At 38.7% G+C, this 26,163-nt stretch overlaps 1 protein-coding gene across 1 annotated transcript; it reads left to right on the forward strand.

The window, feature by feature from the left end:
- The first annotated feature begins 8,641 nt into the window (after nt 1-8,641).
- Nucleotides 8,642-25,591, forward strand: LOC128355155 (helicase with zinc finger domain 2-like). The gene is made up of 19 exons (XM_053315392.1): nt 8,642-10,002; nt 10,682-10,865; nt 11,364-11,471; nt 12,416-12,930; nt 13,044-13,682; nt 13,868-14,663; nt 14,756-14,831; nt 14,997-18,384; nt 18,580-18,665; nt 18,811-18,936; nt 19,016-19,171; nt 19,472-19,616; nt 19,703-19,831; nt 20,931-21,123; nt 23,067-23,213; nt 23,382-23,591; nt 23,710-23,866; nt 24,215-24,382; nt 24,676-25,591. The coding sequence occupies exons 1-19, from the start codon at nt 8,657-8,659 to the stop codon at nt 24,786-24,788; spliced, it is 8,682 nt and encodes a 2,893-aa protein (XP_053171367.1). The 5' UTR covers nt 8,642-8,656; the 3' UTR covers nt 24,789-25,591.
- Nucleotides 25,592-26,163: the final 572 nt, after the last annotated feature.

Raw genomic sequence — 26,163 nt, forward strand, 5'->3', positions numbered from 1 at the left:
TGAAGCTCTAACTAAGCAAAATATTGAGTTAGGAATGGGGTTGCAAATCTTGTAGCATAATCTTGTTTAAAACAACCAGATTTAATGAAATACAGTTGAATATCTCCCCTATTCCTCAATCACACGAGCATAACTCATTACTTACTGCAGGGCCACTCCCCCTACATGCACAATTTTGGGATTAACTTTAGGAATAACTTCAGAATGAGTAAATCCAACACAACAAATGGAACAAATTAAACTAGAAAGGTTAAAAGGGAAAAGAATAAAATATTGACTATAATTTGAATTAAATTAAATTAAATTAGATACTATAGACTTTAAATGGCCATAGTTTGCAATCATTAAATAATTCTTCTTTGTTCCCTGACAGGATGGAGCTATTCTCCAAAAATTCTCCATCATCAGAAAATAAACGTTCAGTCTCTATGTGTAAATAGTTCATAGGATAGTATGAGTATGGCCTCGCTAACTTGAAGTACTTTCTATCTCATTGCTGAATTGTTTTTTTCAATTTCAACTTTATTTATATAGCACTTTAAACACAACAGAGTTGATCCAAAGTGCTTCACATATAGGAAGAACACACAAAAATTAAAAACATTAGAACAATAAGATCAATAATAAAAATACATGGTCATAAAGTACATAGTGACAGTGAGTCACAGTTAAAAGCTAGAGAGTAAAAGTGTGAGGCGTTTCTTAAAAGTGTCAATGGTAGGGGAGAAGTGACTGGGGGGAGGAAGAGAATTCCACAGTTTTGGGGCTGCAATTTTCAATGTATCTCTATTAAGGATTGATGACGGCACACATTATAAAGAGTACACACTCTGCTCTGATGCTCCCTTCAATTCTGGAGTTTCAGTCCTCTGGGGATAGTCTTTAAGCTACACAAATAATGCCATAAGTGAACCATGCCCAAATATGGTCAGATCCAACACATCTACAGTATATATAATTTAGTGTATTGGACTACAAATCTAAAACAAGAGGTGTATGAATGTACATTGTCTGGAAACACAGCTCAGCACCCTTTTCCTCCATTCCTCAGGGTCAACAATATCCAACCTCTGATTGCACTAACCATCTACTCCGTTCAGAGAGACAGGCACACACATCTCTGACCTTGGCTGCCATAGCATCACTATCAGGGTGCCTCCTGTTTTCCCCCAAGGTAGCAGACATCTGCATCAATTGTGTTGAGTAAAGACAGTCTCACGGTCAAGATTTGGTGCAGGCATTACAATGACCTCAAGGCCTTAGTTTGACCCAGTGTATGCCAGTGTATGATACCAAGTTTGGAAAAATCCCTAAAAATATGACTACAAACAACTTGACAATTGACGTCTCTTTTTTTTCTTCCACAAGATCAAGGAGATGTCCATGCTGTCTCTGCTCTGCTCCTGCTTCCACACGCAGCCACATCCTAACAGCCTCTATCATTATGGAGGTCAGTATGTCTGCCTGCCTGCGAGTCACACTGTGTCTCATGTCCTCATGTTGATCCTCTCAGTTTGTCCTCAGTTTGTCCTCAGCTTGTCCCTGCATGACACAGACAGAGCAGAAACATCATGTGACTGACTACCCTTCTTTAATTTCCTGTATCATTTTCCTTAAAATTCAATGTAGAAACTTTAATATGCTCTGCTGGAAGTAAATCTCTTTTCTTGCTTTAGCTTTGTGTTATAAATTGGTGTGAAATATCAGCTCCAGGTAGTAACACCTTTTTTAGGACCTAAGGAGTTTTTGATGTTTATCATAGACCAATTACTGACTACAATTAACATGTCTGAAATAATGAAAAACAAACATCACACTTGTATGTGTATACTTGCTCACCTGGGATGGATTTTTATAACACTGTCTTAAAAATACTAAATCTCAAGTAATGTGGTTTTATAAAGGACTGTTGTTAAAAAGACCAAATCATCACTAAGGCAACAGATAAGCCATCCACCATGACACCTCTGCCAACAAGAGAAGAATAGCTGCAGCAAGACTGCAGTTAATGGGGATCCTATTAAAATGAAACTAAACAACAGTGATTTATATTAATGTGTTTTGTTTAGAAGACACATTATGGGACAATATTTTGAATGACTCTGTGGACAGCTGCTAATTGAAACTTATGTTAACATGCGGAACACTGTAATAAAGGTATGACTGTAAATTAGGCCATGCCTATGAATTGAATAAGGATAGCATAACACTATTCAAAATTCCTGTAACTGGCTTAACGTATTCTGTGGGTTCTTCTGTGCTCTTATAATCACTTTAAAAGACTATGAATATTTATATGTATAAATATTAGATATATAAATAAAGATATTTCTCACCTCTAAAACAAATGCATGAACTAGTAGTATTAATTGGCAGTATTAACTGTGAAGTTTGATTTGTTAGTATTTACAGATTTTATGAAAATGAGAGAAAATGAAACAAATGCTCATAGTAGGCTATTGTGTGAGTAACAGACACAAATGCAGTCTTTATTATCCTTAATGTGAACTTACCTTGGCTGTTGTTCTGCACATTGTACCGGGTGTGTGGTCCATATGACTACGTCATTACCGTTCTTATTGAACGGCAAGTTATCAATGCATGGATGACATAGTTTTATTATTATCTGTTCACTACCAAAACAGCTCTGGATATCTGGAGTGCTCTTGCAGCTCTATCATTGTACTAAATTCCATAAATTCCTTAAGTTGTTTTCGAGCAGTATGTTTATGAGTGGAGTGGAGAGAGATATGAGGAATGACAGGCAGCAAAGGCCCCAGCCTAGGTCAAACATACAGTACTTTTGAGCATGGTAGTGAGACACATGAGATGTGTCCCTCTATATGAGAAGATAAGCAGCAAGAAAAAAAAATGAATGGATGAACATGTGCATTCTATTTTGAAAATTAACCCGGTGTTTTAATTTGTATTTTGTACACGATTTCCTGTCCCGCACGATCCGCTCTGTGCCAATTGATGAGCCGTGCTCCCACGTCCGGCAAAAATAGAAGCTGACACATTGACTGAAATAGAGCGTTTTTCTGAAATATTACCCATATTCAAGCACGTTGAATAAGTGGACGGAGACTAGTTAGACTCACAGGTTCAAGTTGCTCCACTGTCACGTCTCCTCAGTTACCCCCGCTCCCCCCTCTCTCTCCCTCTCCCTCTCTCTCTCTGGCGGCTCTGTGACCGAGCGGAGCCGCAACAGATAAAGAAGCAGCAGCTCAACACACACAACAACCCCGTATTACAAGACATGAGTACCGTTTGTACCGCCGTTTTTGGGTTTTTTTACATCCCTAACAGGAATTTATTAATTTTATGTAAAACAAACACACACGCACACACACACAGACACACACACACACACACACACACACACACACACAAACACACACACACACACACAGAGGGCACTTTTTAATACGAGGCAAAAAGGGCAGGGGCTCAAGCACCCCTAGGGCCCTATGTGTGCACGTGCCTGGTGCTGCTGTTGCTTCCTGTGGCCACATTCTGACCTTACTGACGACTGGCCTGTCCTGCCTCACTCTGGGTCTGTATGCTGGTGTGATCGCTCCTCCTTTGGAATGAGTACCCCCTCAGCATATCTCCATGGCTGGGCAATCTTCCCTCTCCAGATCACCTCCAGGGCCATCCAAAGCCTCTTCTGCAATCTTGGACAGTTCTTGTACACCTTGTACTCCACTCGTCTGGGTGCTGAGCTGGACCTGGCCCTCTACTCATCTATTCCACATCTACTCCTCACTACCTCTTCCACTTTGCTCAGGCAGGGCAATTTCAGATTGAAATCTGTTGTTGACTCTGTTGGTGTTACCAGGGCATTACATGGACCCAGAGTTTGTTCTCTCCTGTTGTTGCTCTTGAGGTGATCATTGATGGCAACTATGAAGCAGGTAAAACGGCCAGTCGTCTTCTGGCCCAGGAGCTGTTCGATCAGCATGCATCGATTGGCCAGGAACGCTGCTCTTCTCCTTGCCCTCTTTCTCCGCCTCCTTCAGGGGTTCTCTGCTGTCAGGAAGGCCTTCCTTAGGATTGCCTTATTTATTTGATTTGAAGCTTTCACACAGAGCTTTTTTCAGTTTAGAAATATGGCATGATATTAATTATATTGATTCCATATATGAAAATCAATCAATCAATGAAAATCAATCAATGTTCATCCTTTTGTTTCTGTTTGATGAACTTGGTTTGTGTGTTTTATGAATGCCTACATATACCAAAATACCACTACTATCATCACACTAACTCCACCCTATTTGTCTGCTCTACCCCACATGTCCCCTCCACCCTAATGTAGTCCCAGGAGGCCCTGGTGTTGAAGCAGCTGGCAGAGAAGAGGGAGCACAAGCAGGAAGTTCTCCACAAGGTGCGTGAGGAGAACAACAACTTTAACAAGAAGACAGAGGAGAAGTTCATCCAAAAGATGGAGATCAACAAGGAAAACCAGGAGGCCCATTACAATGCGCTAACAGCAGCTGTGTGAAAATGCAAGTCCTCACATTATGTTATAATTTATGAATTGATATATTATCTAATCATATTATTTTATCAATGCAAGGAGATCACTATTCTCTTTTGCAGCAATATCCTGTTTTAGTAAGTCACACAACCAACAGCATCCGGGTTGATTCTGGTGACACCTGTGGTTACTGGTGGTAATGTCAAGTTTGTTTGATTAACACAAATAGTTTGAAATGACACATGAATCGACCACTGGGGGCAGGAAATATGCCTTGCAGCTCTGCCAGAAATAAAATGTAAGAAAAGCAACTGTCTAACAACTACTCTTCTTTATGCTAATCGTCCCAATAGCAGTGCTATTGTCTTCTGCATTACGTGAACTGAGGAAGATTTCCCCATCACGTGCAGTGCATGGATGTACTTAATGTATGAATCCCTTAAGTCATATTTGGAATCCAGCTCAGAATGTCTAACCCCACCAGTAAACGTAAAAACCAGTATATAGAAATGCATTGGCTGAATGGAACAAAATGAGTTGTCTATTGATTAAAATGCTTACCATAAAGACATGATGAGTAATATAATGAAAACCTTAAGAAATGAATGTACCTTTTGGGATTTTGTGTAGAATATGAAATGTATTGTTAACTGACACTGAAATTCATTTGGAATCCTTGGCAGTTTTGTTTAAGAGGCTGACATATTGATTAAACATAGTTACACATGACACTTTTCATAAAACCATATATAACACACCAGTAATACTAGTATTACACACTAATAAGATGGATACATATTACATCATATCTTCTCTTTTAGCAGAAGTTAGTGTAATGTTTTATTCAGACCAGTCTCCTCACATATTACTTCATTTTACTATGATTCACAGTATTTGATGTGAAAATGAGCTACTTCCAGTTTCTATTCCACTGAAACCAACAGCAAACTGTGTTTCAATGTTCATGAAATGCAGCAGATTTTTTGAGACGTTGCACTCATATCACAAAAATCCAGAAGGCAGGATGGCAAACACCACCCTTTACTGTGGATGTTGCAGCTGTAGTCAAGTTCTTCTTCTGTTATCTACTTCTCTTGAACTTCAATCTTCAGCTAAACAGAAGTTGATGAGGGAGGGAACTATAATCATCAGTAGCACAGACTATATTTGTCAGGCTAGTATGAAGGGATTCACACTGACGAGCTCCTAAGACTGCTCAGCTAGTTTTTTCTTTTCCATTTTCAAATGACAGTCAGTGTGTGTCTTTATCTGAAGGTAAAATACTTTTCAAAATGCAGTTTTCACTTTGTTTCGAATCATTTATTTTATTCAAAAGAGGGGGACACCATGATGATGTGGAGTGACGCTAGTGAAGGATTGGTCTTTCACATTGACTTTCTATGTAGATAGGCCTACCTGCTGACACTGTCAGTCAATTCACAAAATGGACTTGATTAATTGAAAATAAGACATTTTAAATGACAGAGTATAATATGAATTGAAAATATAGTTTTAAATGCATTAAAATATACATATATACAAGTCAAGGGCAAAAAAATCTAAAGCTGGAAAACTTCCTGTATTTTAAACTTGCCATAAATGTAAATTGCTGTAGATTATTACCAGACACTGGACCATAGCCTAAAGGCGGCTTTCAGATATTGGGTTGTCACAGAACACTATTGAGGGAGGAGGTACTGCATGTTGTTGTAAAGTACCAACCTTAAACTGGACATGTTATGTTTTATCAAACCACCAACACTTTAAGATCTGACATATGGAGTTCCATGGCTGAAAAACCCAGTCTGTGTTTGTGAATTACATGATGTGCTTCTAAGTTTTATGTTCCACAAGCCCCACCTTCCTTCATAACTTTGAGTGTATCTGTTAATTACTTTATTTTACAGGAAGCACACACACACACACACACACGTTAATATGCCGTGTGTGTGTGTGTGTGTGTGTGTGTGTGTGTGTGGGCGTGTGTGTGTGAGAGTGAGTGTACATATTTATACATATAGGCTACAAGTAGAACAACACACTTGTAAATTGTGGTTTATTTATTTTCAGTGACTAATTTTAATTTTGCTTCATTAGGCTAGCATACATTTAGGCGCACTAAGCGCACCTACATCGGCCTCTCACCCTCCCCGCAATCTCCTACATCTGAATGTAGAAACTGTAAGTTCACAAACAATGACGGAACCTGCGGCAACTACGTTAACCGATCCACAAGTGACGTTATAACATTCACATGATAGAAAACCAATCTGTTTTTCCTTTTCTTTTTTTCTTTTTGTTTGTTTGATGTGTGCACCCCGTTCCACCCCCGGTAAGATGTCGCACCCTATCAGAATCTGCCACCGGTAGTAATTGTTTAGACTGTGCAGGAACATATAACATCACGAGGAAGTTATTGTTGAAAAAGGGAAGTCTCTTCCCACGAGATACGGGTATGTGGACAGCGCATGCCTATCACTTTAATTTGATGCTGACGCAAAATATGTGAAACGAAACTTAAGTTAGACCAGCTGTAAACCAGTAATCATCACAGGACGAGTCTCTATATAGAGGTCGGTGATAGGTGAGAGGTTCCAGCTGTGCACCGCTGCAGAGAGGGGTTCTGTTTGCCTTCACTCCGAAACCTCAAACCTGAGTCCACTGATGCTGCACGATGAGCCAAGTCTCACGTTAACTGGACCACAGTTATCCGCGATATTCCAGCCTCTGTAAACCCCTTCCTGTTCGAATGTCTTGGAACTACTGCTGAACTGCTCACACACGTCAACGGTAATTATTATTACTATTGTTGATAAGTATTGTTACAATAATAATAATGATGATACTATTATATTGATCATTTTGATTAATTGTTGTACCTACTAGTAGGCTTCTTCATTACTTGTCCTGATAGGCCTTGATGGGCATTTGAGTGCAGATTTTTACAATCGGTATTTATGGTTGTCTAGTTGAAAACCTTGCTTTAATGTCAGACTCTGGTCATTTGAGCTATGTGTTCCACTGACTTCTTTCTCAGTCTGTGCAGCAACCTGCTATTGTAAAAATTGTACAATGCCGCCATCTAGTGGATTTAAGATGCAAGCTCCAAGCAGCAGGCAGTTTGAGTTTCAAAAAAAATCTGTAGAGGATTAATTTGAATGTGGCATTTTATGATCATTCATATAAGCAGACGTATTATAAAATGACCTTTAACAACCGTGTTTTTTTCTTTTCTGTAATTCACATAATCAAAAACACTTGATTCCGGCTCAGTGTGGAGTTATTTTAAACTGTTTTTACTATAAGAAAAGGCTTCCTCTCTATTTAACTCAAATTAAACATGTCAAATATGCCTGTTTTGAAAAATCTTTAAAAGTCTTGTATTTAGTAATATTATATAGAAATGTGTTTGAATGTAATTGTTATTATGTAGATTAAAAAGACAGTCCTTGAATTTTGTTTTGCTTTGTGGGAGTTAAAGGACATATCCTGATCAAAGTTAAAACCTAGGTCCTTTATGGTGGTGCTGGAGGCGAGGGTAATCCCATCCAGAATAGCTACATCAATTATTACTATCATTAATGATATCATATATATAATCATATATAATTCCCTCTGGTTTTCTATCATACTTTCCTACTTTATGCCATATGGTTGTGAAAATTGTATTCTATATGGTATTAAATAGGTCCTGAAGGTCTTAAATTCAGCTTGGTGAACCTGGCAAGAACCCTGTGCAAGGTCACATGTCTGAAGCCACCATATGACCTTTGAAATACACACTTTGTGTAATTCCTGGCAGTATAAACCTTTAATGTTTATGTCATACTCTGCAATCTTCAAGCTATTATGCAGATAAATAAATAAACGTATATGCCTACAAAATGACCCTCTGCAGGTTTCTGAATTAAACAGCATTCTTAAGCACAATTCTTATTACATTTTCTTTCTCTGATGTTTTCTCTTTTAGACACATTCCAGTTGTTTCCCAGATTTTGGCCATCAGTTTTCATAGATTCAGGGATTCCTTCGTTTATGTCTAATCTGAGTCTATTTTGACTGTAACCAGGAAACTTGCTACTGAACCTCTGAGTCCACATTCCTACAATCTGCAGGGCCATACTTGAATATCCTGCATTCAAGTGCTGACTTCAGCATTATGCATGTGTCACAATGCCAGCTAGGTCCAAACTGGCTCTGCTTTCAGCAACACATGACCTCAAACTTGTATGCACTCAATGCTCTGTCAGAGAGAAAGAAATTACATATTCCTTAAAATCAGTCCAGCACCAGTGTTCACATGATCTCCTGCTCTGTAGAGCCAAAGGTGGCAGCAAATGGAGGCCGGTTTCTAGATGTCCCACCTTTCCAAACCCTAGTCAGTATATGACATGTTGGTTCTTTGAAGAGGGCTCTGGCTGTACACGGCACCAAAACCGATGCACCTTTGCTAGAAGTGATGAGGAAGCAGCAGTGTGGAACTTTGAAAAGTTACAGGGATTAGACCACAACCATCTCTGCTATCTTATCGCTCAGTCTGAGAGAGGATCTGATCAGAGTAACACATCTAATCTCCTGGGTGACCTTTTGGATTTAGATTTGAAGGCTGTATGTGATCAATGCTCTGTTAAGGATAATGAAATAACTTACACTGTTGTGTCAGATATTCATAAGTGCAGTACAAATCAGCTTTTAGTCAAAGCCAAAACCTCTAACCAATGGAGACCTGTCTCTGAGCGGCCTAAATGTGGAGACTTTGGTCAAAATGTCTTTTACAAAGCTTGTGACTTCTATGTTGAGGGCACTGGATGTACACAACATGGAGAGAGCTGCACTTTTGCCAGGAGCCATGAAGAAGCCATTGTATGGAACTATGTTAGAGAAAGAAAAATAGATAACAACGAGTTAATCAGACATGTAGCTGAATCTGAGCATATTTCGATAACACCTGAAAGTGCAGCTGAAAGCATACTCCAAAAGTTTTCAGGGGAATTCATTGAGCTCTGTAAAGACTGCTTTCATGATCGTCCACATAAATTAACGGTCAAAAGGTGGAACGCCACTTGCTCGGCAGACGAAGCACACACCTGGGACCCAATCTTAGTTTACCATCTATTAGAGAATAACAGAAAGCACATCTACAGTCAGGTGCGCCCACTTCCCCAAAACTGTCAGTTTAAGTACTGCAGTCATGTCAGGCAAGGCAAGCCCTGCTGGCATCAGGCCGGCCACTGTGCCTCTGCTCAGAGCGAGGTTGAGATGGCGCTGTGGAAAGCGGAACAGAGTGGGCTCTTAGTCCGGCCTCATCTCCTTCAGTTGAGCCAGCAGGAGCAGAAAGAGTCCAGACAGGCCACCATGTATTGCAAAGTCTGCCTCCTGGACTTTTCCTCCCCAGAGAGCTTCTTCAAGCACTGCTCCTCTTTGGAACATGCCCAGTTACTCTCTGATGACACCATTGTCAAGTGGAAAGGACGGCAGCCTCCACACAATCGCCGAGCTGAGTTTTGGCTGTGTGACAGGTAATCAACTCTGTTCCCTTTTACATGTATTACTACTGTACTGTAGGTACTGTAGGTTATTTGCCCATGGCTATGGACGTTTGTGCTATTATGTGGTGTAATCCCAAAAAACCAAGAGCTTTACCCAGTTGCGTTACCAAAAATGTTGTCCATTAATAAAATTGCATATAGTTTTATGGGGATCTCCATCTTCTTCTGGTTTGTCGTATTCAAAGGAGGTTTTCAATATTGTTGTTATTGTTGAGATACCCTTCTTGAATAACATACCAGGCATCATATACACAGTATTCGTTAATGAAATCATTGTTTTAGTTTTTTGTGAGATTTGCTGTTAAAAAGAATAAAGCATTGTCAGACTTATCATTTAAAGAGCAATGTTATATCCCACTTTCACACTACATGCTAGTTTTTTGTGTGCTGTATAGTTCATAAATACTCTAGATTTCTCAGTGCAGTGTTGATGGACATCTCCTGAATTAAATGGTTTTTCCCAGATTGAAAAAAGTCAAATATTAGTACATGGTGGTGAGAGCCCTCCTGGAATACTTCAGAAAACAAGGGGAAAACAGTAGTATAATTCTAGATTAGTAAAAATATTCAGAGAAGCATTTTGGTATCTTTTTACTATTTTTTTCTGTTCCAATGTTTGTTTTGTACCGAAATTCCTTTTTCATCTCAGACCACAAACATGTGAGTATGGCAGCAATTGTCCAAAAGCTCATTCTATGGAAGAACTGAAGGAGTGGGTGATGCGTGCTGAAGAGGAAGAGGAGATCAGACATAACATTGAAGCCCAAGGTTACATGAGCTATAATGACAGGCTTTTGGAAGAATACAAAAACAGCAGCAATGAAGTGTACATTGTGAGTACGAGGCTCAAATCTTTTGTTTTACTTTTACTTTTACTTTTTACTAAATCTGTTGAAAATCGTTTGGCAGGATGTCATGGTAGCTCAGTCTAATGAGGGTCACACCATGTTCTCAGAGTCTTTACATCCAGTCTTCATCGCATATACATCCTCCCATCTTTCTTAAGGTCATGGTAAACATAATTATCCACTTAAAGAGGTGTTGTCAGCCCTGAAATGACACACACAGAGAAGACAATGCATCCTGTAGTACATTTGAACATCAGACAAAACACAATAGATAAAAATGAAAAAATGACAAGAATAGTTGTTTATAATTATTACTGTCTGGTGTCTAACTTTTGTCAGGTAACAAAGGCAGTTACTACTAGTTACTATTACTACTAGTCACTACTACTAACTGTTATATTACTAATAATATAATTATTGACAGTTACTCTTCAGTTCCTACTATTTTAAAGTATTTTTATTCACTATTTCATTGTTCAACAGATGTCAGAACAAGTTGATGACGTCAGCATCTCTTGTGATAAAGATTTAACTTTGGAGTGTGAACACATCAAGGCAACACTGCAATGGAACGTTCAAGTTGAAACAGAGGTAAGATTTTTGTTTTATTTTTGTAAGGGTCTGGACACAAAGGAAGTGTCAGAAGTGCACAGCATGCACCAAACCATAAGTTTAGTATTGTGACAGTTTTGGACAAATACACATACCGTAACACCCCTATTTGTTACACATAACCATCTGATAATTTATCCTTTAAACTGAAAAAAGGCAGGCACTTTCAAAATGTACTTGGCAGGTGATTGGATTAACAATCTGTTTATCATGTTCTATCACCATTTTACCTTGCGAGGCAGCTGGATTTGTGACATTACAAGAACATTACATCATAGGATGCTGATGGTGGTCCTTACCGCCAGTGGTTCTGACACAAGTCCACAACTCAAAACCTGACAAGGTAGATTTTTATATGATTTGCAAATGAGCAGCCTTGCAAGGTTTAAAGCCCAGGTTGCATCGTTTTGTTTGGAACTAGGACCTTCCAAATAACGAGTAATAATCAGTGTCCACATAACAGACAATGAAGCTACTATGTTCTAAAATCTTATTAACAAAGCAATAATTTCCTAAATAACTACCAGCACACTTATTATGGCACCTACATGTAGTGATTGAGATCATAATGACTTTGTTGAAATACTTTATTGCCTTCATATTTCATGAGAGAAGTTAACACTTTTTGCATGGAAGTCAATTGGAGCCAAGGATTTTCTGGTGACCATCAGTGGTACTGCACTTTAAGTTACTTCCGAATTGAATTGCAATTTCGAGCTGTGCTTATTACTGCTTGATATCAACAGCATTACATGTCGAAAAATGGACTTGAATTTGGCCAACAAGATTTAAAGCCACCTTTAAGTATCACTCTAGCTATTGTGCCATGGTGTCAGTATAGTATTCACATAGTCTTCAAATCAACCTTCAAATAATTTTATCTTTAATGTTCTCATCATATAGTATTACTTTTGTGTTTACAGAGACAGCTTGTGCATGTGGCGCTGCTCAAACAAGAACCAGGAGCATCATTTACACTTGATGCCTTCAGTTTAGCGCCCTGCATTCACTCCCCAGGTGAACACTTTCTCAGTGATGACATGACCTATGACATCACTGTATCTTTCACATGCACCAACCCAGGTCTGTATGAACAGTGGTTAGTGCTAGATTTTGACATGAGACCAGTGCTCTTGAAAAAGCTCAGAGTAAGAGTGGGCCAACCATCATTGGATGTCATCGAACAACCAACTATGACCCATGGAGATGCCTTTCAAAGTGTTGAGCGTTGGCATCGAGGGAACAGGGTTATCATCCCATGTTCCACCAGGAAAGAAGAACAGGAGGAGCTGTTAAAGGAGTACAAGCCTCCTCAGATTAACTTTCTGTTTAAGTCCTCCTATAAGAGCCAAACACCTCTGAATCATGAGAACTACAAAGAAAGCATGCACCACTTTTTGTACAAAGAGGAACTGGCAGAAGATCAGGTTGTTTCAAGGTAATATGCTGTATGTCTGTATGTCTGTATCTGTGTCCTGTTCCTTTTATGATGTTTGGAATTAGCACGTATATGCAAATCAATGACTAAGATTTGTATCTTGTTTGCTTTAGGCTAAATGCTGGTGGAGAAATTAAAACACTGGATATGTTGTGCAGTCCAGAGTTTGGCATGATGATTGCTCCTCCAGGAGAACTGTTCTGTTCTGTCTCAACTCCCTGTAGTCTCACACCTGACACCCCTGAGGGACAGGTACTGAAACAAAGCATCAAGTCTGGCCTGATAGCCCCTTTATGTTCAAGTGGTCAAAACTCCAAGGTCTATGAGGCCAACATCCTACAAGACACAAGAAGTGAAAACAAAATGTATTTGCAACTGTCTAAAAAATGTTGCTCAGATCTTATGCTAAAAAAAAATGAATCATATCAAATGGAAGTGCAGTTTCAGCTAGACCGTGACAGCTTCTGCACCATGCACAAGGCTGTAGACCTCCTTCCTGATACAAAAAGAGTGCTACCAGACCTTAAAAACTGCAGTGTTCCTGTAAATGGCATTCGCTATGAGAAGCTTAATGTAAAGCAACAGTCAGCAGTCGACTATATCACTGGGAATTCCAGTATCCAAAAAATTGTGGTACCACTCCTCATTTATGGACCATTTGGAACTGGGAAAACATTCACCCTTGCAACAGCAGCCAGGGAGCTGTGTAAGCATCCTCACAACAAAGTGTTAATTTGCACCCACACCAACAGGTAATACATACTATTGAAAATGTATTGAAATGCTTATTGATTGCTTTATGTGGGCAAAAAATCCCCAAGTAAATTTTTAAAACCTTGCACATGCTCCACTCTTTGCTCTAAGCTGTTGTTGCAAATACATTTTTATGTAGCAACACAACTGTAATTTTGTCTTTGACATTTTTGTTTCCTTTCAGTTCTGCAGATCTGTATGTCAAAGAGCACTTCCATCCATTCATTGACAAGAAAAATGAGGGGATAAAGCCGATTCGAATAAAGGCAAACACCAAAAGTGCTTTGTTTGCCACAGATAAGATCACTTTGAAGTACTGCTTTCTTTCGAAAGACAGCATGGATTTTCTACCACCATCAAAAGCTATTCTAGATTGCCACAACATAGTCATAACCACCACAACAATGGCAATGCAATTTCATGAACTGAAGCTCCCAGAGGGATACTTCACTCACATCTTAATTGATGAAGCCTCTCAGATGCTGGAATGTGAAGCCTTGATTCCCCTTGGTCTGGCTGGGCCAAACACAAGAGTTGTTTTAGCAGGAGATCACATGCAAATGGGACCAAAGCTTTTCTCAGTGGATGATCATCACCGATCAAATCACACACTCCTTAATCGCTTGTTCCACTACTATCAAGATCAAAAGTGTGATGCTGCCCAAAAAAGTAGAATCATTTTCAGTGAAAACTACCGTTCAACCAAAGAAATTGTGGAGTTTGTATCCACCCATTTCTACGTTGGTAAGAATGATGTTATCAAAGCTACTGGAAATGTTCCACCTCCTGCCAATGGCCCTGCCCTAAAGTTCCACCATGTTAGGGGAGAGTGTCTCTTGGACACTGTGTCTATGTCTTCGTATAACCAAGAAGAGGTTTCCACAGTGGTTGAAGCAGTAAATGAGATTCTCAAACACTGGCCATCAACATGGGGACCCAAGGACCACCGCTCAATATGTGTTCTATCAGAGGGATGCCAGGTAAATTAAAACAAATGAATTAATGACATCAATGAAACAAGGTTTGATCAGAGTTGTAGGCTAATAGTTTAATTATATGAATGTTTTCTCAGGTTCGACTAATTCGGACAGCACTTAAGAGAAAAGGCCTATCAGATATCCATGTTGAGAATCTTGCAAATGTACAAGGTAATTTTTATTTAGCTTTACGAACTCCAATATGATTATCCCATTATGTAAAGGATGACTAGACTCAAACCGAGCAGATGTCTGTCTATTCAAATATTGCATTGATATCACGTTTCATATATTTTATGTCATTTTACATGTTTTAATTTGTTCATGTGTTACCAGGCAAACAATTCAGGGCAGTCATTATGACAGCTGTGAAAACATGCAACAGCCTAAGAACATCTCACCTGGCCGGTCTGGAGCTCTTCAATGATGCCCGTGTGTTAAACACAGCAATGACGAGGGCTCAGTCCCAAGTAGTTGTGATTGGAGATGCTTCTGCCCTCTGTTGCTTTGGGAAATGTTCAGGAATCTGGAAGAGTTACATAGAACACTGCATCAACAACATCGGTGTTGCACCACAGCATTTCACCAGAGATTTTTTTGAAAAAGATGTCAGGGAATCTGCAAAATTTCAAAAGTCTGAACATGTGGATGAGAGCAGCATTCTCAGTGATTCAATTCTTCAAGAATTAAAAGATGGATACGAACAACTGGAAATAGAATATAGTTCAGACAAAGACTATTCAGAAGGCTTCAATCACCACAAGTCAAGCTCATCATACAATACCACTGATGATCATACAGATGTTTTAGAGTTATGTAAAAAACAACCAGAGAGGCACAAGCAAGGAAAGTTGGTCAGGGAATCACATAACACAGGTTATGTCATACCATATAATAGCCCCACCAGACATATAAGCATAAATGGAAGGGCAAACCTGGGCAAGGCCTTCTCTGGAGATGAAGTGCTTTTACAAGGATCAAGAGTGGTCAGCATCACTAAGAAAGATGAATCAGCCCGCAAACTAGTGTGTGTGCTTGAGGATGAAGATTACAGCAAACCAAGACAGAATTCTGATGACAAATTTGTCAAAAGATTGATGATACCTATTACAAAAACTGCACCCAAAGTACGCATACTGATCAGCAAGAAAACACGAAACTTCCTTCCAATATGGGAGCAAATTAATGGCGAGTGGACAATTGCAGCTAATGAACGCCTTGATGAAAGACTGAAACAGAACTATCTATTTATGGTGCAAGTGATTGGCTGGAAAGAAGATTGTCCATTTCCATTGGGGAAAGTGATAGATATTCTTCCAACTGGAAGATCTTTAGTTTATGGACTACAAGTCTTGAGGGAAGAATTCAAAGTTGCACCTACTCCATGTTACTTAGACAAGAGTTTCTCCTTGGCAGATGAAGACGGCACACACAGAAAGGATATACGTGAGGTAATCACTTTCACTGTGGATCCAAAAAAAGCTACAGACCTGGATGATGCCATCAGTGTCAGGGATATTGGAGACCAATATGAGCTGGGAATCCATATTGCAGATGTGGCGAGCTTTGTGAGTCCAGGAAGTAAATTAGATGAGGATGCAAAACAACGTGGTGCGACATATTACCAAGGTAGGGAAGAACCCATTCATATGTTCCCCAAAGACTTGAGCACTGGACGCTTTAGTCTTCTGGAAGATCAAGATCGTAGGGTGGTTTCATTGATGTTCAAAGTAAACAAGAAAACACATGACTTCATTGGAGAGCCTAAATTCCAGCTGTCACTGATCAAGTCTAACAGCAAGTTGTCTTATGAAGATGCAGAGATTATGATCTCTGAAAGATATAGAAAGACACCTGAATTTGATTCAGTAGAAAACTGTGTCGCTGTGGCTTATTGTTTTGCAAAAGCTGAAAGGAAGAGAAGACTGGAGAAGGGCTGGGCTTATGCTCAACCTGATGATGACAGATTGCTCGGGAAGCGCAAAGCCCATCTGATGATTGAAGAGCTGAGTGTGTTATTCAACAAATATGCATCTGAGAAATTGATTATTTCGGAAAAAGCAAGTAATTGCACACCCCTTCGCTGTCAGGCAGAGCCAGATCCTGAAAAAGTTGACGACTTCAAGCAGAACTGTGGAGAATTGATACCACTGTCTTTACATGTTAGCCACAAAATTACCCCTGAGCAACTAGTCCCAAACTGTGGAAACTTCCAAATACTCACAGGTGTGTGGGACGATATCAAGTCAGCTGCAAGAAGAGATGATATAGACCAAATGGTGGATCTCATTGCAGCAGATGACATCCACCCTCTGCTCCAGCCAGTCATTAATCAGTTCAAAAAGTGCCTTAGCAAAGCCTATGTCATCCGTTCCAAATCCTCCCCTGAAGCAGAAGTTGGCCACTACTCTCTGAGCGTAAAGTATTACACACATGCATCCTCACCAATACGGCGGTATATGGACATCGTCTTGCAAAGACTTTTGCACTCCATCATATGTGACAGGAATGTCCAGTACACTCCAACAGAGATTACAGCTTTGTGCAATCAATTTGAACACAACCTCAAGAATTCCAAGGAGTATGAACAAAAGGCTGAGAAAATCTTCTATGCCATGAGCATGAAAAAACAAAGTGCTACAAAGCTAGCATTTGTTGTTAGTGCAGAACCTAACACAGAAAGTTTTGCAGTGTCATTTCCTTTTAACACAAACATATTTGCAAGGAGTTTAGCAATCATGTACAAAGATTTACAGTTGGAGGACCAACCACTTTTTGATGAAGAAAATCACTGCATCACTCTTAAGTGGAAAAGGAGGATCTATGCAGCTGACAAAGTCCAAATCTACCAGGAGATGAAAATGTTTTCAGACTGTGCTCCCTTTGTTGAGCTTCCACTGAAAATATGGAAAGACATTGTTGATGCAATTGCTGAAGAAAATTTGGATCATGCAAAGTCACTCATAATCAATGCTAACACAAAACAACCAGAAAAAGTCAGTCAGTCAAAATCTTCTCAGGTGCCTCAAGCCGAGACTAACACACATACTTCTGAGGAAGACCACTATGTTGACTGTGACCTCAAGTTGAAGCCAGGGGACACCCTTAAGATCCAAATGACCTCAGAAGTTATAAGAGGTTATCCCATGCCTGTTGTTCAGTTGCTTCACATTCGGCCAAAGTTTGAAGTTTGTGTGGAACATGTCCACAGCCCTATCACATGCTTCTCCAGATGTGCAGATAATCCATCAAGGATTTACTATAGTGATACTGAGGAGTATGTCCAGATCTGGAAACCATTGTGTGAGATGGAATCTGCTGCCACTGCAGTGAGTGAAAGTAACAGCATAATCATTGAGAACTTGGAAGTAAACTTTAAAAAGGAGCAGGAACGTAGAGTAACAGGAAGCTTCTTCTTACCTCTGGAATGGATTAATGAATGGGAAATTGAATGCAACCTTTCAAAGTGCTTCCTGTGCATTCGAAAAAGAGGTTTGGAGTTGACTTCAAATCTGGAACATTCTGCACAAGTGGACCCAAGAGAGTTCACATGGGTGGCACATGCTGTCACAAACCCAGTAGAACAACGTAAAAACTCTTCAAATGATGGAAGTACAGTGAAGTTCTATGTTCATCACCTGCCAATGGAGAACATTCCTGAATGTGTCTTTGAGGAAAACACATGTTTCACAGTTGAAATAATCCCAAAGCTCCTGCCTGACATGTAAGTTCCAGTGTGGCTCACCTATACCTAATCAATGTAACACTGCTTATAGTTTAGTTTGATTTAATTATTTGCTGGAAGTCTTAACAGCATTTTTCATTTCATTTAATGTCAGAGTTGTCAGATGTTGACAAAAAATGTAGTTTTCATCTTTCGATTAAACAGCTGCATTATAGTTTCATTACTGTTTTGCAGACGGAAAGAAAATGCTGTGGTCAACATTCCATATGCATGTCATCTTGTCAAGAGCATAGCACTTGGGAAACATATTCCAAAAGAAGGTACCATTACTAGGAAAATAGTTGCCTTGATCTTGACTAAAAACAAAACACAGACAACACATTGCACATGCTCTTTTATTTTGCTTGCAAAAAGCAATGACAAATTGCCAAGTCATTGAAAGACTCTCTCATTTTGTCTTTGCAGTAAAAGCAAGGTGGCATGCCGTGAAGAAACAGCTACCATATGGAATGCCAGAGCTTAACCAGAGTCAGAAAGAAGCTGTGGACAAAGCTCTAAATAACACGTTCACAGTAATACAGGGACCACCTGGTAAGACCTAGAAATGGTATTCACCTTGATGCTTCATATTTTCTGCAATGGCTTAAAAACTTCCCCACTTGTGTCTTAGGAACTGGAAAGACAGTAGTGGGTGTCTACATAGTGTACCATTTCTTTGAGCTGAACTCTAAGAACAAAAGGAAGTATGTTGACCCAAAGGATGAGAACAAGAAACAAGTCATTCTCTACTGCGGACCGTCCAACAAGTCTGTTGATGTTGTTGCAGGTAAGCTACTATATATCTCATGTGTTCTCTGGTGAAGTTTTAGTTTCTTTCTGTTAATATAATCCATGATGTGTGTGTGTGTGTGTGTGTGTGTGTGTGTGTGTGTGTGTGTGTGTGTGTGTGTACGTGCATGTGTGTGTGTGCATGCGTGCGTATATGAGCAACAATATATGCAAATAGGTAGGAATTAAAAGTAAGTCTTCATCGCACCCATATGTGTTTAACTCCTGATATGTGTGTGTGTGTGTGTGTGTGTGTGTGTGTGTGTGTGTGTGTGTGTCTATTGCTATCATAATACAGAGTACCTGTTGAGGTTTGGGGACAGCCTGAAACCCCTCAGAGTCTATAGCCAACAAGTGGAGATGCTGGACTACCCTTATCCAGACTGCACCCTTCAGTTTTCTTGTAGCACATTCCGCCAAGAACGTGCCAAACCAGAACTCAGGTATTGTAATCACACCAGTTATTGACACAATTTTCAAGTGCTTGGTCTATTATTCATTTACACCATCATATTTCACATGGTTTTAGGAGTATCACTCTTCATCACCGCATGCGAGAGGAACAAAATCCTCATTCAGGTCAAATAAAAGATTTTGACAGACGTATTCAACTTGCCCTCGCCAAAAAAGAACAGCTGACTGCTCAAGAGGTGAAAGAGTAAGTTCAAAAGCATTCATGCATTGAAATAATTGATGAATTTCTTTGGTGAGTATCCCTAAATGCATTTCCTTTCTCATGAAACGTGCAAAGTTCTGCACAAGTGGACCTTTCAGTAGTACCTTTCTTACCGTCTTCAAAGTAAGTAACAATAAGTTGTTGTCAGTCCTCATTTTGTGACAAGCTCTTCATTATCCCACTTTGGTAGAAATCTAATATTGATCCATTTTATCTATGCTATGTTTAAAACCTTGTTGACATGGACTGTGGAAAAATGTCAAAATATTTGTTGAAACATGTTAATAGTAAAAGATAATCCGAAAGTGTTTCATTAGTGTCAACAGGAGATTTAAGCATTACAATTTGTTGATGACAGCAAAGACCTGGACTACATAAGAAAGGCAATATTATGTGCAGGGCAACGGCAAACAAATGAATATAGGGCAAACCATAGAAATGTATACAAGCATTGACATTTTATACATTCATATTCATACTCACAAGTCAGGTAGCTGATGTAACAGAAAAATAAAATGAATACAGAATGCTACAACATCATATTAATCTACATTTGCGTTTTTGTGTTTTTTTTAAGTATATTTTTGGGGCTTTTTGCCTTTAAATGTACAGGTAAGTAGAGAGAGACAGAGAGGGGGAATGACACGCAGGATAAGACCACTCGGTGCGGGATTCAAACCGGGGTCGCCTGCAGCGAGGACTGTAGCCTCAACACATGTGGCGGGTGCTCTACCCACTGAGCTAAACTCTGCCGCTACATATGCAATTTTTGAATTAATTTTTTTAGCCATACAAATCTTTGGCTCATCAGCTAAGCTGACATTTTAAAAGAGCCTCTTATGGTTTTGGATATATAAAGTGACAATGTGAGATGTATGTTAAATGTGGACAAAAAATGTCAAACAATGACATAAATGTACATTTAAGTATTCCCCAACCCTTTTAAACAGTCTTTTCAAGGTGAAAATGATTTAAATGTGTTTTTTTAGAGTTACTAAGAATAGAAAAGAGTAAAAAGGCAAAAAGACTTTTGAAGAATTTTATTTGTAAGATTAACTGTATGGATTGTTTTACTTCTTAGGTACAAAAAGCTTCTCAGAGATGCTCGGACATATGAACTTGAACGGCATGACATCATACTGTGCACATGTACACAGTCTTCCTCACCAAGCCTGACTAAGACAGTCACTGCACGTCAGATCCTCATTGATGAATGTGCAATGGCCACTGAACCCCAGGCCATGATTCCATTAGTCTGCAACAATCCAGAAAAGGTGTGCTTTTTATTTAATTATCAACATTGTCCTCCTGCTCTTCATCCACACTTTCCTTAATATAACTGTATGTTAATGATGCAGAATGTTGCTTTTTTGTGCCCTGATTCATTAAAATACCGTTTGAAAGAACATTTTCAAAAGACAGTGAGTTCAGAATATATAATATACAGAATCCTGTAAGACTGGAGTCTAAGTGTGGTAGTGTGATGATGTCATCATGGCAACTACTGGCCATGTTGATACACCTGACAGAAATTCCTGATCCTCAAAGGAAATCATCTTAGATTTTGGAAATCTAACATTTTGGAAATGTGACAACCATGGTTATTGAAAATTAAAATGCATGTTTTTTTAGGAAATACATTTGTTGAAATGTTCACCAGGACACAGTTCCATTAGAAGTATTTCATCTTGCATCCTTCTGCATTTTGTGTTAGAATGAAAAAGATTACATTTTTTACATGATAATTACTGTAAAAAACAGTAGACAAGTCGTACCGGTGTAAAATCATGCAGGGAAAAATGCTTTTCTCTTTTCTATTAAAGACTGGTTTATTTGAATGCACCAAACATATGTTGATACTCTAAAACTTTTTCAATCTACTTTTATTTTAAACACAATCGAAAACCACATATTACACATGAAACAGTGTGTCAGTTCAATGGTTAATGGTAATGATTTGCTTAACTAAACTGGACCGATATATTAACTCAGACCGGGTTCAGATTAGGCTATGAGTTTCAATTAAACCTTTTAAAAGAACACAATAATTTTACAAAATTGATACAGTATGTAGCTGTATGCTTACTGAGTTCCAAAAACTCTTCAACAGAGCTGTCACTATACAAATACTGCAGCCAAGTCTGGTGTTAATGGTTTTCTTTTTATTTCTCTACAACATACAGCAGTAGTATCATCAGTATCTATTTTATGTAGCTGCAGACACAACTGGAGCGTGCAGCGCATGCTTGACACAGCTGTTTACAGGATGTTGTAGTTCAAGTGTGGACGCTCACATCGTTATTGTAGTCCTAGTTATTGATATATAGTTATGGTTCTTAGTGTGGATAGCCTTTTACAGACCTATAACCACATCCAGATTCAACCTTTCTCTGCATTTTACTGTTTCATAAGATGTACCCCACTTTTAAATTAAAAACATTCGTAACAAAGGTGCGTCTTGAGGGCTGTTCGCACTGAGAACGATAACTATAACTATACGACAATGATGTGAGCGCCTACACTGCGAACTATAACGTCCTATGAACAGCGGTGTCCAGAACGCGCTGCACACTCCAGCAGTGTCTGAAGCTAATTATTGATGAGCTGTTACTTCTCTAGTATGTTGTATGGAGAATTCACGAGCAAGGAACACATCACCAACGAGATACGTTTTAACAGATTTATTGACAGAATTTGAATGTATTCTTGATGCGGACTGATTCTTAATACGGTGATTCTTGATGCGGTGTGGGGAGGCCGAATAAAGGATCCACTGCAGCGCCCGGGCAGCGACGAACCCCTAGGAACCTGTGAGAGAGAAGAGAAGAACAAAAGAAAGGGCAGGGTGGTAAAAGAGAGGAGCAAAGTTACATTAAGGATTTTAGTGATTTAAGTGGAAAGTGATTCCAACAATATCCTTCTCCGCTATCGTTATAGTTGTGGTATGGATTCGAATTAGAATGGCATTTATAGTTATCGTTATAGTCATTGTTCTCAGTATGGACGGCCCTTCATACACAAGTTTTTATGGTATATGTAGATTAAAGGCTTTCTTTGTTGTGTTGTCTAAATATCCCCTATATATCCTTTGTAATGCTGACATTGGGAGGCACTGAAAACAGGATTCAAATTCCAAGTTCATGCTAATTAGATTTAGATTAGATTAGATTTAGATAACACTTGCTATAACTCAGTTGTCTTACAATGTGACTTTCAGATTGTTTTGATTGGTGACCACAAACAGTTACGACCTATTGTGAGGAATGAGCGTGTGAGGAAACTGGGGATGGCTAAGTCTCTGTTTGAACGCTACTATACAGTCCATAAGAAGAGGGCAGTGATGCTGGAAACACAGTACAGAATGGTGAGAACATGAAATATACACTATGTATACACATATAGTGTATAGTGTGTATCTCATACAGCTTGTTGTATAATATTAGTATGTATATGAACTGTTGCAATGTTGTATTACTATATGTTTGAGTGTTTTAAATTGTAATCAACAATTATAAACCATATGTCTTCATAGCATGAGGACATATGTGAGTTCCCATCAAATGAATTTTATGAGGAAAAGCTGAAAACTGGTGTGGAGCAGCCAAGCAGTGTCCTACGTGTTGGTAACAGAACGATGCCAATCGTTTTTGGGCACATCATAGGAAAGACCATCAGTCTGGTTGTGAACACAGCCAAGGGCAACGAGAACTCTAAAGCAAACCTGGAAGAGAGAGACAAAGTGGTACAGTATTAAGCACCCTTGCTTTTCCTTGTTGATTTTAAACAGTAATAATGCAACACAGGGATAACAGTTATCATAGTGTCATTGACCTGACTGTAATGATTTGGTTCTTTTGCAGATTGAGATAGCTGAAAAGCTGGTGGTGGATGCCAAAGTCAAACAGCAGAGTATTGTGATCCTGTCGCCCTATAATGCCCAAGTGTCAGAAATCAGAGATGAGCTGAAGAAGAAGAAAATGGATCAAATCACTGTTACCACAATCACGAAAAGCCAAGGTAACAGTGTACCTCTCTGCTTCCTCTGAATGACAAATCCTTTACTGAAAGTAAAGTAGCAACACCACAATGGCAAAGTATCCAGAGTAAAACTACTCATTGTGATGTATTGTTCCTTTGAAATGATTAAATGTTTAATATGTCATCAGTATTTTCATGTTTGTCCCAGTTGTGCTTGGTCTAACCCTACAGTACACTGAATATAAAATCTGTAAAGTAGTTGACACTGATAAATGTAATGAAATAAAAAGTATAGTAAACCAGTGTAACACAGAAGAAGACAGAGAACATCCTTGTATAATAAAAGTTCATCATCTAACATGACACATTTTGCATTTTGTCTTCTAGGAAGTGAATGGCGTTATGTCATCTTATCGACTGTGTGCTCTTTGCCAAGTGAAGAGATTCAGAGGGAACCAAATGGACCCTGGCTGTCCAAACATATTGGCTTTGTAGGTGATCCAAACCAGATCAATGTGGGCATCACCAGGGCCAAGGAAGGACTGTGCATCATTGGTGAGATCTGTTTTTTTCTACCTATTCTCCAGTCTGAAGGCTGAGTGATCAAATGACCTGAAGAAGTTAAATAATGCATCAACATATCTGACCTCTGCTGTCACTTGGGCATTTTTATTCTATTTCATGTCATGTTTGAGGGATCTGGGGAACAAAGCTCTCCATACATAATACTTACAATATGGTAATAATAAAACGTGTATCAAGCAGTATTAAGAGATGCTGTATTCTCAAATACATATATATATATATATATATATATATATAACTCAAATATGTCTGTGTTTTCAAAGGGAACCAAGAGTTGCTCAACTGCAGTAACACTTGGAGAAAGCTCCTGCAACACTACAGGCTTCACAACGCAGTGACAGATGCAGACAAGATTTCAGTGCAAGGTGCCACATAGCTGATCTCCTTTATCCATGTGAAGAGACTTGATTTCTACAAGCCATAGATCAGAACTCTTACACTGACTCAACAGCATGATTTCATAAAATATGTATATTTCATGTTTTTCTATGATACCGCAATAACTTTTATTGCAAAATAACTGTTTTGTTTTACAGTTTTATAGCAGATTTTGGGGGTTTGTTATTGTATTTGATCATAAACTGTATGTATTTGACACAGTTGTTTTTTGTTTTCTAATTTACACACCTGTTCCTCTTTTTAAAAATGTGTATGAATCTGTAAATATGGAATCCTTCAACGACTGTTTCAACTGTGTCTGTATTTTTTGTCTGAGAATTTAAATCTGGATCTTTTAATTCATTTTTATTTTTAGTTGAACTAGTGAATGTAGTGTAGTTTATGAAATCACATTCAGTCATTGTTTCTGTATACTGATGAGTCAGCATGTGTTTCTATTGCAGGACAGCTGATCTTAACTGTTCAGCTGCCTCACCATTCAATGAGCTGAGTCTGCAGCTTTTTCTTATGTTTTACTTCCTATAATATTGTTATTGATACATTTTAATGTTGTATATTCAGGGAGTAGCTTTGGCTACAGAATTGTTTATAAAAACATTTTGGATTGTGCCACATTTCTATTATCCTTTAATATTGTTATTGATATGTTTTAATGTTGTATATTCAGGGAGTAACTTTGGCTACAGAAATGTTTATAAAATGTTTTGCATCGTGGTACATTTTTTATTGTTTTATTGATGAGCCATTTCTCCATTCAGTGATTTGAATAAATGTGTAATGATACAAAAATATGTTATCATTAATTTATCAACACACACACACACACACATATATACATATGTATGTGTGTGTGTGTGTGTGTGTGTGTGTGTGTGTGTGTGTGTGTGTGTGTATATCTTATTGCAGGAGTCCCAGGTGTGATTTTAAAAAGGTTATGGCATGAAAAATTCATTTAGATTAAGACTTAAAATATAGGATTAAATTTACTAACTGTTTGGTGTGCAGTATTATTGCTGTGTTTAATGAGTCAGAACTCAGGTTTACCAACTGGTAATTTCAAATAAAAAGTTAATTGAGGCCACGATGTGTAGGATTGAAAGTGTTAGACTTTGACACCCTACAATGGTAGTATCATAAAAGACACTGCGGCAGCATCAAATCATTCAGCACTTCATTATCAAAGAAGGTTATCAATCAACTTTTCATGTCAACCAGCTTATCATCTTCCCTTTGAGAAAACACTGTTGCCATCTCAACAGCTGTTCTAGTACTCAAGTCTTGTGTCATCCCTCTTTAAGTTTTTATTTCACTTGTAATGTTTATGGTACAAGATCAAGTGTAGGACTCAAACC

The sequence above is a fragment of the Scomber japonicus genome, chromosome 3 (assembly GCF_027409825.1).
Source record: "Scomber japonicus isolate fScoJap1 chromosome 3, fScoJap1.pri, whole genome shotgun sequence".
Taxonomy (NCBI): domain Eukaryota; kingdom Metazoa; phylum Chordata; class Actinopteri; order Scombriformes; family Scombridae; genus Scomber; species Scomber japonicus.

Excerpts from the sequence above, each read along its gene's own strand:
- LOC128355155 (XM_053315392.1), top strand. The coding sequence starts at position 8,657 with ATGCCAGCTAGGTCCAAACTGGCTCTGCTTTCAGCAACACATGACCTC. Across the intron at positions 14,664-14,755 it reads TTCTATCAGAGGGATGCCAG|GTTCGACTAATTCGGACAGC; the intron begins GTAAATTAAAAC and ends ATGTTTTCTCAG. Across the intron at positions 18,666-18,810 it reads GAAACATATTCCAAAAGAAG|TAAAAGCAAGGTGGCATGCC; the intron begins GTACCATTACTA and ends TTGTCTTTGCAG.